This window comes from Ciconia boyciana, chromosome 5, assembly GCF_034638445.1.
Source record: "Ciconia boyciana chromosome 5, ASM3463844v1, whole genome shotgun sequence".
Classification (NCBI taxonomy): domain Eukaryota; kingdom Metazoa; phylum Chordata; class Aves; order Ciconiiformes; family Ciconiidae; genus Ciconia; species Ciconia boyciana.
This window is the reverse complement of record NC_132938.1, coordinates 49,615,139-49,630,785: the sequence shown is the minus strand read 5'-3', so window position 1 is coordinate 49,630,785 and position 15,647 is coordinate 49,615,139. Positions and strand designations below refer to the sequence as shown.

General features: G+C 46.0%; 1 protein-coding gene across 8 annotated transcripts in view; it reads left to right on the top strand.

Annotated features, from left to right (window-relative positions):
- The window catches only part of TMEM131L (transmembrane 131 like), an 83,784-nt gene extending 77,957 nt beyond the window's left edge, over positions 1-5,827 (top strand). For all 8 annotated transcript variants that reach the window (XM_072861246.1, XM_072861242.1, XM_072861245.1 and 5 more), the window contains 4 exons: positions 1,115-1,235; positions 2,865-2,953; positions 3,799-3,941; positions 5,415-5,827. In XM_072861246.1, coding sequence (XP_072717347.1) covers positions 1,115-1,235; positions 2,865-2,953; positions 3,799-3,941; positions 5,415-5,693 — 632 coding nt within the window. In that variant the 3' untranslated portion in view covers positions 5,694-5,827. The remainder of the gene's footprint in view (positions 1-1,114; positions 1,236-2,864; positions 2,954-3,798; positions 3,942-5,414) is intronic.
- Positions 5,828-15,647: the final 9,820 nt, after the last annotated feature.

Below are 15,647 nucleotides of genomic sequence, written 5' to 3'. Positions count from 1 at the left end.
CAGTTATTTTGTCTTTTTTCATTCTCTTGCTTTACACAGATTTATGTCCAAAAGTAATGCGGTTGGGAGATCAAGACCACTGTTTGCTGTGTTAAAATGAAGCTCAGCATCAAATCAAATATGACCATTTTTCTCTCTAAATTTCCACAGTCAGGACTTGCTCTCTTAGAAAGCAATCATGAGTGAGGTTGGGTTGGGCTGTTAAAACTCTTGAGTTTTCATTGTTTGTATCTCAAAAGGAAGTAATATTAACTTGAGTGGGATTCATAAACGCAACAGGCTACATGGTGAGGTGGAGTTTGAAAGCCCGTTAGGACACATGGTTCTTTGGGCAGCAGGACTGCCTGCTTGTGACTGTCCCTTCTGCTGTAGGTTTAACCTGTGTCTGGTAGGATACAAATGCTGATTAAACTTTTTCCGTGGTAGCAATATTCATAATATCTATAGTGTGAAAAGATGAAATAGAGCTAACTTTGCAATCGTTGCCTTACGGAGACTGCTAATTTCGATTTTTTCCTTTCTCCATCTCCCTGTTCTCACAGAGTTGATAGGAACCAAGTATCTGTGGGCAGTCAAGGCACTCAGTCTGTAGAGAGCAGCACAATGAGTATCTGCCCTGGGGGCTAAATACAGCTGTAACGAGTTCACCTATTGTTTGGTCGTGGATGGCTCTAGTCTATTAAAAACCCAACCCTGTTCCCACTGCATTCGTGTGGTTGGACTTCAGAGATGATTACTGACTGATGGGTGGGGGCGAGGGAAAGGCTGGTGGGGATCGCATCCCTGCCGTCTGTCCTGCTGTGAGGAAGGGTGCCGCCTTGGCGCTGGCAGCTGATGACTTAAGGACTCTCTGTAGGAATTTCTTGCCCCGTTTTGCTGAATTTCAGCTTCTTGGCTCAAGTCTTTTTATATATATTTTTTAACAAATAGAAATCTTGAGATTTGTTTAAAGATGGACATTAATCACAAAAAAAAAGAGATTGGTTAGTAACTCTGGACTTTTTATCTAGCATACAGTCCTTATTGTGGATCTGAGAATAAAGTGTCATTGTGATATTCAGAGTTTGTGGAGCCTCCTTCCTGTTCTGCATTTCATTCCCTTTTCCCTTTTTAGGTCTTTACCCAACAGGAGACTTGTGGCCTGCCCAGCCAGTCTGCCTGACAAACAGTGTAAACTACAACCTTGAGAATAATATACCGTGCATGATCCAAGAAACCCCCTCTGTCCACAACAGGTAAGTTATGTTTTATGTAAACAGTATGGATAACACTTTGTTCCAGTTTCTGTGATGCAGAGGACTGCACTTGAGCTTATCTTACAATATTTGTAAGGCAGGTGATAGTTAAAGTACAATTTTTGCTGTCACTTCAATCTTAGTTCTAGCTGTATATGCTCTTCCATTAGTACATCATGATTAATTTTGCTAAGACAAATTCACTGGTGTTCCTCCTCATATGTAGATATTCCAGAGCTTCTTTCAAATTTAATTAAAAACTTTTTGGAAGGCTTTTAATTTCTTCCACTTCTTTTGCATGGCCAGGCAGAGGGCCTGGCTTTTAGGTTTGTTTTCTTCTTGCTAAATACATAGCTTCTGTATACCATGGGCTGTGTTATGCAGTGTGTACTCGTGTCAAATGGCATGAACAGACATTGTTAAATAAAGGCAATAGTCCAGTTTGAAGGTGGTATAAGGATAAAAGTTGGTCTGTTTGAGGCTCTGTGTAGATTTGGGTTGATCTTCCTGTAGTAATGAACTTGAGTAATTCTGGTACTTCAGACTCTCCACACTGCAAATTTTACTGATGCACCACAAACTAGTGAGAAGAAATACTCTGCCACCGCATAGCAGTGAAATACGGCCAGTTCTTCAGGTCATATCCTGTCATCCAAAATGACAGAGTGGTAATGCAGAAATCCCCAAGTGATGGTCTTGTGATCCCAGGCAGCCTGCTAATCTCAGTTCTAACTGTCGTGTCAACAAACTGCAGCCCTGATGATTGGGAGCAATGGCCAGCGGTCTGTCCGACTCAAGTCAGATGAAATATATGGTGATTTGTGGCAGATTCTGTATTATGCTACTTTGCTTTCATATGCCCATCTCAATTTGGACTTTATATGCAAAAATCCATGTAATTATTTATTCATATGTAGTAATAACTTATGATAACTTCTTGCCTGAATAGTAAAACTGAATTAGCACCACTTGACGTGAAATCCTTTTATATGCCTACCTTGTCCAGACTTGGACTTCTTCAAGCTCTCTGCATAGCAGGGCTTGTTTCACTTCTGACATATCTTTAAGAATTACTTTTGAAAAGTCGTCTTGAAATTCTGAATTTATTTTAATTAAAACAAGTCTAATCCCTCCAAATTAATGTGTAGTTTAGAAAACATATTGTTTAACAGGACTTTAACACATGTGGTAGGGAAAGTAGAAATGTCCATTTTAATTGCTATTCTCAAGCAATTCAAATGCTTGAGAATGCGTTACATTTTCTTCTATTTCAAATCACATTATTTCACTTTATATCTACCATTTCCATGGTTGTGGGAAAGAAGTACAATTATTTTCTTTTTACAGAGGAAGAAGTTGAACCCAGTTAGGTGTTGCAGGACTCTGGTAGCTGTCATTACAAGTTGTTCATCCTCCCAGAGGAAAAATTGCTCAGTGAGAGAATCACTGCAATTATGTAGTGGCACAGAGTAGATAATGGCAGAACTTGCAAGCGGAATGTGAAAAGCCTCATTATCAGTTATAGGTGTTTTGCATCCAACAGCTTTACATTAAATCAGTATTTCTAAATAATTTTCAGAAGTTCTGCGAATCGTTTCTGACAGCAATTTTTTTTTTTTCTTGGGACAGCTTCATTGACTGGAATGCAGCTTGTGACAGCCAGTTTTCCAACATGTATTGTCCACTAGAGATGAACGAATATGGTGCTTTCCCAGAAGGTAAGATGAAATAAAGCTTATGAATTATCACTGAGCTTGGTTTTTTCTCTCACCTTCTGTAGAACAAAAGGCTGAGCTTGTCTATAAACATCTGGGCGTTCATTGCTTAAGCGGACTTTACTGTTTCCAGCTGACTGGATGCTCTGTAGAAATAAACAATGTCTGCATTTGTCTGCGGCGGATGAGAAGACCAGTCTTCGTATGGAGTTATTAAGCCTGAAAAGCCAGTATACAGGACTCTGTCTGAGAGGGCATAGAGAGAAATGCTTGTGACCATAGTATTACACGAATCTTTTTGCACAATTTTCTTTGTTTCCCCTCTGGCAGGCTTCTGTCTTCCAGTGTGTGAAACACAAGGCCTCTTGTGACCAATTACCTTTCCAGGCTAGAGTTTCTTGGCTTGGGAAGCACACTGGCAGCAACCTAGAATTCTTTAGCATTACCTAAGCAATAATTAAAGATCAGGCTACAGTATCACAGGCAGCATGGTGATCCCTTGGGTGCTTAGAGCTGAGGCATGTTGGCAGTGAAGCCTGGATAGGCTCTGCCATGCACGTTCTGTGGCTAATAAAGACTCTGTTCTCCAGTAGAGAGATTGCCAACTCTTTATCCCGTCCTCCTGATAGCAGTTTGTTAGGGAGTCCCTAGTACAGAATGGTAGTCTTGTTAACAGAAATTGTTACGCTTCGCTGCTGTGCTGCCCTGAAGGTGCCTGAAGTCACTGAAGGCTTAGGTCGCTTCCAGTCTGGCTCACGCCGAGAAGATTCAATGTTCCTCCACAGAAATGTTAGTAGTGTTTATATTGCAAAAGCCTTGTTTTGTCTTCCCGCTTTTATAAACTGCAGAAAACATGAACTACCCCAGTGGCTTCCCGGGTACTGCAGCGGTGCAGAATACAGCCTTCATTGACCAGAACTGTCCCTCCACCTGGAATGCACCTCCCAACATGCCGCCTACCTGGGAGCCTGCCAGTTACGTCAACTCCACAGTGAGTGTTGTCACTGCGAGGCGCTGCCTTCGTGTGCCTCTTCAAAGCCTTCCCAGTGCATTCCTGTCTTTCCCCTACCTGTTGCTTGCATGTTCTTCGTGAATCCTTTAAGTAGCCTAATGTATGGGTTTGATGCTGGCATTGGTAGCATGGCTTTTTCCCAGTTGTTGGTCAAGGTTGTTACTGGACCTTGTCTGTGAAATCTTAAGACAGATCCTTTTGCCTGAAAATTGACTAAAGTCACCTTACATATGGAAAAACATTTTGGACTTACGTAGTCTACTGAGACTTTTTCCTATCAAAATCAACCTTTCCAGATGAGGGTAAAACACAAAAAGTGCTGACAGCAAAGCCCAAAGAGATTTGGAAATTGTAGAGCCGAATGGACAGCTGCTCTCAGTGACTTTGATAGGGTTTTTTTGCTAGGAAATCCAAGTGATTTAAGCTGGATTTGTGCAGATTTCTGAATGCTGACTTTGACCTGTTACGCTCTAGACTAGCCATGTTTATGTCATCCCATACTGCAACGTAGTGACTTCAGTTCAAGGTGGTCTTTAATTGTAACCACCTTCTCTTCTGCTCATATTTCAAAATCTTCTATTTTAGAATTTTTTTTTTTATTTACAGTAGGTTTATTTTAAATAAAACTAACCAAATAAAGCAAGAAATATTTCCAACTGCAAAAGTGAAAATTCTGCTGTGTTAAAAAGTGGCAAAACTGGTAGAAGCCTGTTTCCTAAAATAAATGTGGCTTTATTTCATATTTTATTCAGGAATGCCAGGAAACACAGAAGGTAGAGATTGGAAAATACATTGGATAATTCAGTTCATTTCCCTGGCGAGCTTTTCCCCACAATACATTTCAGTGTTTCATTCAGTTTTAAAAGTCCCAAGACTTCCATGACCTTCTCCGAGAGACTTCCTCGCAGACTAACACATCTTGCCCTCCAGGAGGTTCTTTATAAGCTTTCGAAATTTTCTAACTAAATTCCCTAGCTCCCAATTATAGTCTCTTTTCCATACTGAATATCCCTCTCTGCTCCCGGTGTACGTAGTCTTTCAGTACTGACACATACTTCAACCTTTTTCTTGTCATTTCTTAGGCATCCTTCTCTTTTAACTCTGAAAACATGCATGGTGCTCTTCACGTGTCTTCCATTTCTCCCTTATTTTTCTTAACAGCCTGACCAGAACTGAATATTGAGTTCCTGTTAACAGTAGTATCAGTGCCGTGCAGGGAGGAGCTCATATGGCTTCATTTAGCGAAGTGCCTTTGCACACACACACTAATGCTGCTGTACTATTTTCAGCAGCCATATTGCTTTGTAAACTCATGTGCAATTTTCTACTTGTGTGTTTCCTAAGTTCTCTGCCTAAATGCTGCTTCCTCCCATTTAGTACTGCATTTCCACGTTTTCTTTGGCAAATGGTCCATTTTGCAGTTTCCCATGATAATTTTATCTTGCCCTACAGCCCTACCTCTCAAGCACCCGAAGCTTGTCTCCAATGTCTGGACTTTTTGGTTCCATCTGGGCACCTCAGAGTGATGTTTATGAAAGCTGCTGCCCCGTCAGTGCCACGACCCAACACTCGACCCACGTGGAGAACCAGGCAGTTATGTGTAAGCAGGAATACTATCCGAGGTTTAACCCCTTCCGTGCCTACATGAACTTGGACATATGGACTACAGCAGCCAATCGAAATGCAAATTTCCCACTTTCGAGGGACTCGGGTTACTGTGGAAACGTGTGAAAGGAATTTGACTTAAAAATGTGAATAAAGATGCTTGCAATTTTGATTACTAGAGTAAGCTGGTTGTTGACTAGATTACAATGTTGGTGGATATTTTGGCACTTTTATATTGAAAATAAATTTTTTTTACTGAAGTCTGAGCATTCAGTGCATTTTAAAAAGCAAAGGATATTCAGGATGCTGTTATTGTCAGGTGAAGGCTATAAATTTAAAACTCCAATTTTTCCAAGAATAAGGACAGTATTAGGTTCTTAAAAGCATCCATGAGCCTGTACTGCACATGTTTCTTCTGAAGTTTACATTCTGTGGTATAAACTAGGAGTGGTTTAGCATTTGTAGGTACAAACTTACACCCATAAGTAATCACATCTGTACCAAACAGTAACACTGGGGACCTGCCTGTTGATGCAGATCAGAGATTTTCCAAGTGGTGCCACTTCTACTGCTGACACAGTTATTAGTGGGTGTAAACTTCTGGCAATAGAAAAAAGGCTGAATTGTGGCTTGTTTATCTGGCTTCAGAATGCAAGCTGTCACTTGGACGATGTTATGCTTGTGCAGTGTGGGTCAGTGGGCATTTCTTTCAGGAGCTTTTCTTGCAAGTAACTCCTGACATTTTGTGTTTGTATTTTTAGCCTTCATATTGCAATAGCATTTTCAGTGCATTTAATTGCCCTTGTTTAAAATGCCAAAGCTTGAACTGGAACAAATATTTCTTTGAGAGCGGAGTTCACACCACTCTCCAAAACAGAACAGCATTGTGTTAGCTTGAGTTATGAGACTGAATCTTTGTAGTGGGAAAGGCAACCGGGGAAGTGCTGCCACCCAGTTCGGGGCTGAATCTTTCCCTCGTGCAAGCTGTCTCTGCTGGCTGTTCCCGTAGAGCCCTTTGTTCTGGCATGGCAGAGCGTGTCTGGGCATCTTCAGTCTTAGGTGGCAGAAAAAGGGGAAGGCATCCCTTAGATTCAGAGATGTCCTCGACAAGGGGACTTGTTAAGCCTGGAGAAAGAGACTGTAACGGGGGATCCAGTAGCAGCCTTGTACAGCTGCTTGAAGGAGAGCCATAACGATGGCAGAACCAAAGCCCGTGTGGTGGCTGCAGGTGTTACGGCAGATGGCAGCCGACACAGGTTGCCACATGGGAGGTTCAGGTTGAACGTGAGTGACTTCCCTCGGAGGGTGGAGAATGGGTTACCCTGAGGGGTGGACAGATCTCCGTGCTTGGAGGTGTTCATGAGGCGGCTGAACGAAGCCGCACGTGACCTGCTCTAGTGGTAGTGGCAGTCCTGCTCCTTGTGGGAGGTTGGACTAGAGACCACCAGGGTCCAGTCACCATTTTGAGGACTCTGTGAACTTGAGCACGTTCCTTACTTTTTGCTGCTTTAAATGTTTTCCTCTTGCCCTTTGAACTCAGACTGACTGGAAGACAAGAACTCTGTTTGACAACGAAATGTTGAGGCTTTCACATTTGTTTTTATTCGAAGGCAGAGCAGAAAAGGCACTGCAAAATAGCTGACAGCCTGCGTGCAAGGCTACTCGGCAGTCTGAGCTCCCAGACCTAAATTCTGTCCCTGCCAGTCTCAGCATGTTGCTGAGCTATCGGACCAGCTCCTCTGACTTGCTGGTTTCAGCCAGAAATGCCATCCCAGGTCTTGAAATGTTTCACCAGAAACCACGCGTTTCCGCAAAAAGTTTATTGCAGTGAATCAGCAGTTCCTGCAAAGAAAGTTTTGTTGAAAGATACCCTGCCAGCTACGCTTTCCCGTACGTTTGAGTTAGCTCAGAAAGAGGTAGCGACTGGGTGGGATAGTCAAAAGCTGCTACATTTACCTGCTTTAACCGCTCACGCAGAAGGTGCTCCTAAGCCTTCCTTTGGTTTCGATATCAGAAAAATGGGATCATCACTGAATGCTTTTCAAAACCGAGGTGTTCTAATGGCTTGATCGGGAACTAGCGCCCGGAGTCTTTGGCTGCTTTCCATGATGCGTTGTGCTGGGCGGGAATCTGTTTGACTCTGGAGTTTAATCATAATTGCTTGTGATTCTGCAGGAAAGTTCACATGTTCATATGAACTTTGATGCTCCTGAAATCAGTACTAAGCCATGAGAAGTAGTCATAACCACTGACATGATTTCTGTGCACCTCTTGCCTATGGCAGGAGACTTCAGGAGGAATAGAGTGGGAGTGCAAACAATAAATATGGAGGAAAAAAAACAAGTGATCATTTGGTTTGAAATGCAATGAAGTTCTTTATTCCCTGGATAATGTTGCTTGTTGTGTAGCATGTTCATTGAATTTTGGACGTGCAAAGGCACAGGAGAGAAGAGAGGACGTGCGAAGCTGCGCTCAGTTAGCTTACCCAGCTCCTTCCATTAACTCTGTTAATTGTTTTAAGGAGATGTGTATTTTCCGTGCACTGAAGCTTTTCCTCACGTACCAGTGTAAGGAGATGCTTTTCTTATATCTGCAACAAACTGTAACAACAACAACAAAACCCCACAGAGTTCTGACCGAGTCCCTGTTATAAGTAACGTGTATGTTCTAGACAGAATAAATCACTGAAAAAGAGAAAAAAAAACCCCATGCAATAAACCAAGCAAAGACACTGGAGAGTTCAGGGAGAGCAAAAAAAAAGTTAGAAATGCTTGGAAAAGAAGACCTCTGTGAAAAAGTTGGTCAGAGTTGTTAAAGTGCCAGCAAAAGACAAGGGAAATGAGCTGCAAACAACTTGAGAAATATTGCTAAGAAAGAAAACAATCATTCTCTTTAATCAAACCAGAACAGATCAAGAAGTAATTCCCCCGGGAGCTGTGTAGTATTAGGCAAAGGATTTCGTATAACTTTTCATAACAATAACTAAGGAATGTAACAAGCTCATTAAGGTTACCAGGAATAATTGCTGCCATCAGGAGACATCTGTAGCTTAATTAGCAATCCACTGAATGCAAGTGGAGTTGGGCTCAGTTAAAAATCATTCTTCCTACAGTCAAGGGGAAGATGAAATAAATAATTCCACTACAAATTTCTGTGTACCAAAATGATTACAATTCTACTGGAGTGAAACTGGAGAGGTTGCTCTAAAGACATCTCATTGTTGTGAGCAAAATTACTCCTAATTTCTTGCCTTGTGCCAGGAATTCCTTACAGCAGGATTGGGAGCTTCACTGATGGCTCTGAAACTGGTACCATTTTTTTGAGAAACTTCAGCAAAAGAAGTTCTCAGTTAACCCAAGAAATGCTTAAGATTGCAAAGGGAAAAACAAAAATACCAGTATAAAAGCGGAATAGCTTGCACAGTTCACTAGTAGGGCTGGTTATGGAGGGGGAAAACATCATGGGCAGTTCCAAGCATTCCGTGTTGATTTGTGCGAACCAGTGCGAATGCTACATGAACTCGGGACATTCAGTGTTTTCCTAAGACAAGACATGGGAGAAGCGACAGCCACCCCTGCTCCCCGCTCCCAGTGGGTTTGTGGCTTCTTAGGTGTGCACTGGGAACTGGGGCTACCAAGTTATCGCTGTCCTAGGACAGGACACGCAGGAGATCTTGGCCAAGCCTGCCTGGTTTGTCCTGAATTTCCACCCTGGAGCCAGGGAATATTCCCGGCACGTTTTGCAACGTTTATAGGTACTATGAGAGACAACATTTGGACAAAGCCAGCATCTCCTGCAGCGGTGTTCAGGTGCCGTAGCCTCGCCCCGCTGCAGCAAGCCCCTCACAGCGTTAAGCTGGAGAGCTAAGGGAAGAGGAGCATGCAGTGCAGCTTCTCCGTAGTAGAGGGCAATGCTCTGCTGGGACCCTCCTTCTCGGTAAGTGGGGTGCTACCGTGTTGAGCTTGCTTCCGCAGGGAAGGGTTTGCGCTGCCCAGCAGCCTGGCTGCCACCGGTCCCGCCTGGGAGCCGGGTTTGAACTGCTGGCGAGCAACAGACTGGCCAGACCAAGCTGCAAATACCATGTGTGGGGTTCGAAGCATGTGGGGGACAGCACAAGTCCCTGAAGGCAGGCTCACCCGGGGAGCACGGTTGTTGCTCGCCCTTGTGGCTTTGTCATGAGCACGGTGGCGATTGGCGGGTCTGTCCTACCGCTTCTGCAGCTGGACCTGGGCGTGTAGGACCGTTCCAGCCGCTTGAAGGCAATGGCCAGCAAGAGCTTGCTGTTGCACTTGCAGAAATGAGCCTGGAAGCTCTGAGGGCAGCTGAGAGATCCGATTGCCAGAGGGCAAATGAGCTCATTACAGAGGACGTTAACTATCTTAATCCCCTGAAGAGGGTGGAAGGGGTGGAAGTGGGGGAGGTGCTCACCACCTGCGCCGGGGCTAGCAGTGCCTCCAGCTCCAGCATGCAACTTCTCCTCGCCTCTGGAGAAGCCCCGGTGGTGCCTGAGAAGCTGCAGCCCCGGCAGCGCTGCAGGTTCCCACAGAGCTGGCACCGCTGTCCTGCCAGGTGAGCTTTTGGCCGGTCTTTATGGTGGTAGGTTGGGCGTTGCTTTCCAGCATTTGCTTTCTTCCCTCCCAGCCTCAGGGAATACCTGTTGTTTATTTTTCGTAGTCATCGAGTCACCTCCATCTTCTGCCCTCTCCACGTACCTGCTTTGCTTTCAGCAATGTGTGGAAAAGGTGGACGGCAGCACCTCCCCGTCACCATGAGCATGGTTTAGTTGTACCTTTGATTCCTCGTTATTCAGTCTGCCTCTCCGCTTCGGTGGGGGCAATGACTCGGGGCAGGGCTTATCGCATCCTCTTCTGCAGCACCCTTGGGTGGGCTGAGGGTCACTGTCTCCCCAGGACTGCTGTGCTGGCATGGCCCCCTGTCCCAGCAGCAATGCAACACTCACCCTGCCTTCCTGACAGGAGGGAGGCTGGCAGAGTTGGGTGTCCCAGCTGGAGAAGGAGGTCCCTGGCGCTGGTTGGAGCCGTCGCCCAGTCCTGCACTGGAGGAGGCTCTGCTGGGTGAGGCCCAGCAATGCACCCCATCTCTGCGAGCTGGGGGACGTGGGGGAGTGGGAGGCAGTGGGCGATCTGTGCTCTTCCCCATTGTGGGCAAGTGATGAGTGGAGTGGGGCAAGGACTTATTGTCCCGGCCCTACAAGGCGGTGTTGCAGCTGAGGTCCTGGGAGCTTGCACCCGCCTCTGCAGCTCATCACCAATGCGTGGACACAGGCGCTCCCCTGCTGCTGAAAGCTGAATATTACTGCTCCTCTCTCCATCTCTGGGGTGGCTTTCCCTGCAAAAGCTAGTGCCTGCCTGACAAAAATGCCTGTCCGTGCCTGCCTGACAAAAATGCCTCCTTTGTTGCTGTAGGTTGCACGCCATGTGGCTCGCTTTTTCTGTGACCTCTGCTGTATTTAATTTCTTGCTGCTTTCTTCAACAACAACAACAAACTCTCAAACCTTTTCTAACTTCGGGGTTGCTCTAAAGGGCGGCCGTTGCTGGCTGCTCCCCCTCGTTGTGCGCGGGAGCTGCTCCCTGGGCTGTTGGGGGTTTTGGCAGCCCTGCTTGGGGGCAATGGCAATTTGGCATTTCCGTGCAGCCCCACACACCTCTATGGAGTTTTTGGTGTTTGGAGGCTGTCAGCAACCCGTGCAAGCAGGGACCACGCTGGCCTGGAACGAGGGGCCTCCCCAGTGTACGAACCAGTGCCAGATGAGCTGCTTTAGCTGGTGTGGACGAGCTTCTCGTCTAGCATAAACCGGTTATTTAATCATTGTCAGCTAAACTACCAGCAGCTAGGCTTGGCTTGCAACCGAGTGCGTATACATCTCTTGGAAGGAGCGTGTTGCCTCCGTGAGTGACCAAAAAGCCCCCTCTTCAGTAAATCCAACTCCGGTGCAGTGATTTCGAGAAGGTGATGGTCCATACCCTGACCATCCCCACCACACTCTGGGGTATGTCTGCCATACCCATGGGGTGACAGGCTCTGCCAGACCTCGTTTCTCCAACCGCGCTGGCAAAACGCTTGGTGTGCTGGGAGCCATTTGTTTGGTTTTAATTTTGACTGAATGTACAGTTTGTGAAGGGAAGCTAATGCTTTCGCACATCTTCGTTAGCACAGATGTGGAGGAAGCCTGCGCGCTGGACCCGTTCCGGCTCCCAGAGACGGCGACATGGAAGGCGGATCGCCTTCGCCGGGCTGGGGGTCAGCAGGTGCTGTGGTGCGGGCCTGTCTCGAAACTAGAAATAACCTTCTTCTCATGCAACATTGAGGTGCTGCAGTGAGGCGTTTGGCCATCAACGCCCTACGAGAACCTGCTGCGATTGCTGGCTCTGATTTAGGGAGAGAAATGTTTCACTTCATTCACTTGACACAGCCTTGTTAGATGAAAGGTGTTTTGCAGTGCAGCCTAGGAAATGCCAAAGAGTGCAAACCAGATGCTGAGGCTGATAAGGGAACCTTGCCGAAATAGAAAACACCGTAACCTTCCCACCGCTCTCAGAGCTGTGAGACGGCGGCGTGGCCGTGGGAGCTTATTGCTTTCTTCTCGGCAGCTCTGGCTTGAGAAAGGAGGCGTCTCGGTGGTGTTCCTCCAGCCGCTTGCATGCAGACTGGTTCACCCTTCCTCCAGCCCTGCTTGTGACGGCCTGTGCACCCCCTCGACGGGGTGCGTGGCGCATATGAGGGAATGGAAAATGACCTAATTGCCACCCTGTTTCTGGAGCAGCGTGGGAAGCCCTCACTCCCCCTTGGTTCCCCTTGTGCTTTCCAGACGCTTGAGCCCCGGGTTGTGGCGTAAATGGTTTCTGGAGCTCAGCAGCGGTTTTGTATCGATCAGCTCTTTCCATAGCTGCCTGCAGGTCAATCTGCCTCTCTGCAGACAGCTAACAGTTGTTAACCAGAGGAGATGCCAGCCCTACTTCTGTTGATGAAAGCCTCTGCTTAATCACAGCTTGTGTTCCTCCTTCGGTTATTAGCTTTTAATTAGGCACCAACCACCCCTTCCCGTTGGCTAAGGACATGAAGCACACGCTGCGTGTGCCTTTGGGCTCCCACTGTTAGTACTGCGTTCAGATCATGCACTCACCAAATGACTTCGAGTACGGAGTTTCAGTTTCTCCCATCTGTATGTCCTTGGCATGTAATGCTCTTGCCAGGGCTGCAAGAAACCAGACTGTAGGTATCTTCTGCTTAATCAAGGCTCAGTTGTACAATTTTCCCACGCTGTTGCTCTGGTGAACGCAGATGCCGCTGAGCAATTTTCTCCCGGCGCTTTGCTATCACTTTCACCACTGCCACATCACACCGAGCGCAGCTGGCCTCCCTCTCTCCCGGCTTGCAGGGTTTGCTTATGCTTTCAGTTGCAGCCTTGAATGTCGTGGCTCTGCATGGGCTGGCCTGAGCCGTCCGTGGCTTACAGGATGGGATGCTCCTGATGGCAAGCAGAAACCTGGGACACAGATTAAAGACCTGATGGAGACTCTGGGGGTGGACAGCCTGCAGGGGCTGAGCTCACGGTGACACACGCTTTTCCTGTCTGTAAGTATTTCTGCCTTCTGAGCGAGGTTCACAGGCAAGATGATGAGTTTCCCTTGCAATAGCTGAACTTCATGACCCAGGTCAATACCCTACAGCAATGTGCAACTTTTGGTAGCCCTCAACTCACACACAATGTCATTAAGGAGAGATATCTTTGTGCCTTTTATAGATGGCCTGCACATTCACTGGTTGGTGAAGGGTTTGTTTGTTTTTTTCTAAGAAAGGAACCTTTCTGTTCACTTGAAAGGTTTTTAATAATTTATCAGTTTAAGGACTAAAATTTGTCACACAATTTGTTGAGGACCAAATAATGGCTTATAGAAATGCTTCAAAATCCTTACGTGAGATATAAAGTACCTGTTAACTCTTATTTATTAGTTTCCTTAGTGAAATGTAAGCCTGTGAGCATCCTCCAGAACGACTTACATGACTGAAGCTCAGTAAGCTGCAGGTTTGGTTTTGGTTGCAAGAACCTCGTATGCCGTTTGCTGTAATAGAGAAACCTGAAGCCTAACCAAGACAGTATTCATCTTTCTGAAGAGCTGACTTGAGGGATGAGTGAAAGACTCCTAGATGGCCTTCCCTCTGTCCTTCTCCTGCCTTCCTCTTGTCTGAGTAGTCCTTTGTCAGTTGGCCAGCCCCATCCGCAGACCTGTCAAGCAGGAGTTCAGCTGTCTCGGCCAAAGTATCACTGATATTTTGTATAGAGGGAATTTGTTAGAGAAATCCTCAAGAGACTGAGTGCTGAGTTCTATAAATAAAAATAGGAAACAGATGGCACCAGTTTCAAAAGTTAAGTGGTTTTTAACTAGTCCAGTAACTAATGTTCTCATATACCTACAAAAATATTACAGTTTTATCTTTGCAAAGATCAAAAGAATAACTTTGAAGCACTTGCCAGGCACACGCAGCCATGCGTTTTAATAGATGACAGGCCAAATGTATCCTTACAGTAATGGCACTGACTTGCCGATTTCAAATTCCCCCATGTATTCCTGCAGTGAATAAAGCCTCATGGCTGCTCTGGTTTGGTTTTGGTTTTTTTTTTTTTTTTTTTTTTAATTACTACTGTTGTGGACCCAGTGTTGCCTCGAACATACTGCAGATTTTAAGAGAAGTCTGCAAGTCCAGGGTCTGAGAGAGAGCCCGGTAAGGAAGCGTTTCATGTGACGAAGAAGTAGGAAGGGAAGCCTCTGGAGCTGCCCAGGTCTCCTCAAGGGGCTGAGTATGTCAGCACCCACCCCTGTTTAGATCAATCCGCTTATTCATGGGTATGTGCTTTAACTTCCAGAAAGAGATGGGGAGAAGTAAGACCATAGCATGCCTGACTTAGATTGGTACAAGCTGGCTCTGTGCTGCAATGTGGTCTCTCGGACAGGTTGTACGTACGATGTCTAACATGACCAAACCCACGGGAGCTGCAGCACTGTCTAGCGGCAAGTGGAAACGTTGTGTGCCAGCTGCTGCAAACTCAGAAAGCTGTCTTTCAGTTGTACAACTTATTCTGAAAACTGTTTTGCAGTTATACAATTTATTCTGAGGGCAGAAGAGGTTTGGTCTGTTCCCAAGCTAGAATAAACCTTTTGGAGTCCAGACTTTTTTAGAGCTACAGTTGAGCTAAGGCTTGCTCTTATGTGAGATGCTGACTTTTATTAGTTTGTCTGCAAAAGAGCTGCTTCTGCTTTCCACAAACACCGAACGCTGGTTTAAAGTCCGTCTCTCTCCTGTGCCTCGCTGCTCTGCTCGGTAAGCCAAACCCCGTGCTACCAGCAGGGAACGCTGCTGTGGGCACCATGACTCTTCGTTCCTTTTATCTTACTGAAACTTGGCTTCCCAGGACACGGGCTTCTGTTTTGTTTGCCTGGTTTGTTTGCTACGTGCATGTTTGTTTGTTTTTAAGGAGTCTAACCTTTTACTTAGCTTGACTGAAAAGCATATTTTTGGCAGCGGTGATGGAAATACAGCGCCCAGTTAAGAAACCCCTGGATCTGGTAACGGTACCCTTCTTCGGCAGTCCCCATTAAAATGGCCTGGAGTCAAGTTCCCAGAAGGCCTATGCAAGAAGCTGGAGGTCAATGTCACCTCCAAAATGCGTGCAAAAAATCTGTGGCAGGGATGTTTTCTCAAATTCGGCCTTATCCATTAGACCCTAATGTGTCTCCCGCAATAAAGAGAGAAGGAAAGAAAGTCAGCTTTCTTTTGGTAGGTAGGTTGTCAGCAAGTCACATTTAGTGACATTTCTAATGTGCTTTAAGAATTAGGCAACGCAGTCTTACCTCAGTGACAACAGAGGGAGAGACTTGGGCAGAATTTGGGATCCCAGTGCCCCTTTGGACATGTAAGAGTTTAAGCATTTATGTCCTGGGTGTCCCATATTCAGCTGGCACCTCATATCTGGAGGCCCTGGGGTTTGGAGACCACAGTTCCTGTTGGGTCTCTGGCTCTGCTTCTGAGGATGCTCAGCGCGGCTGGTGCCAACCATC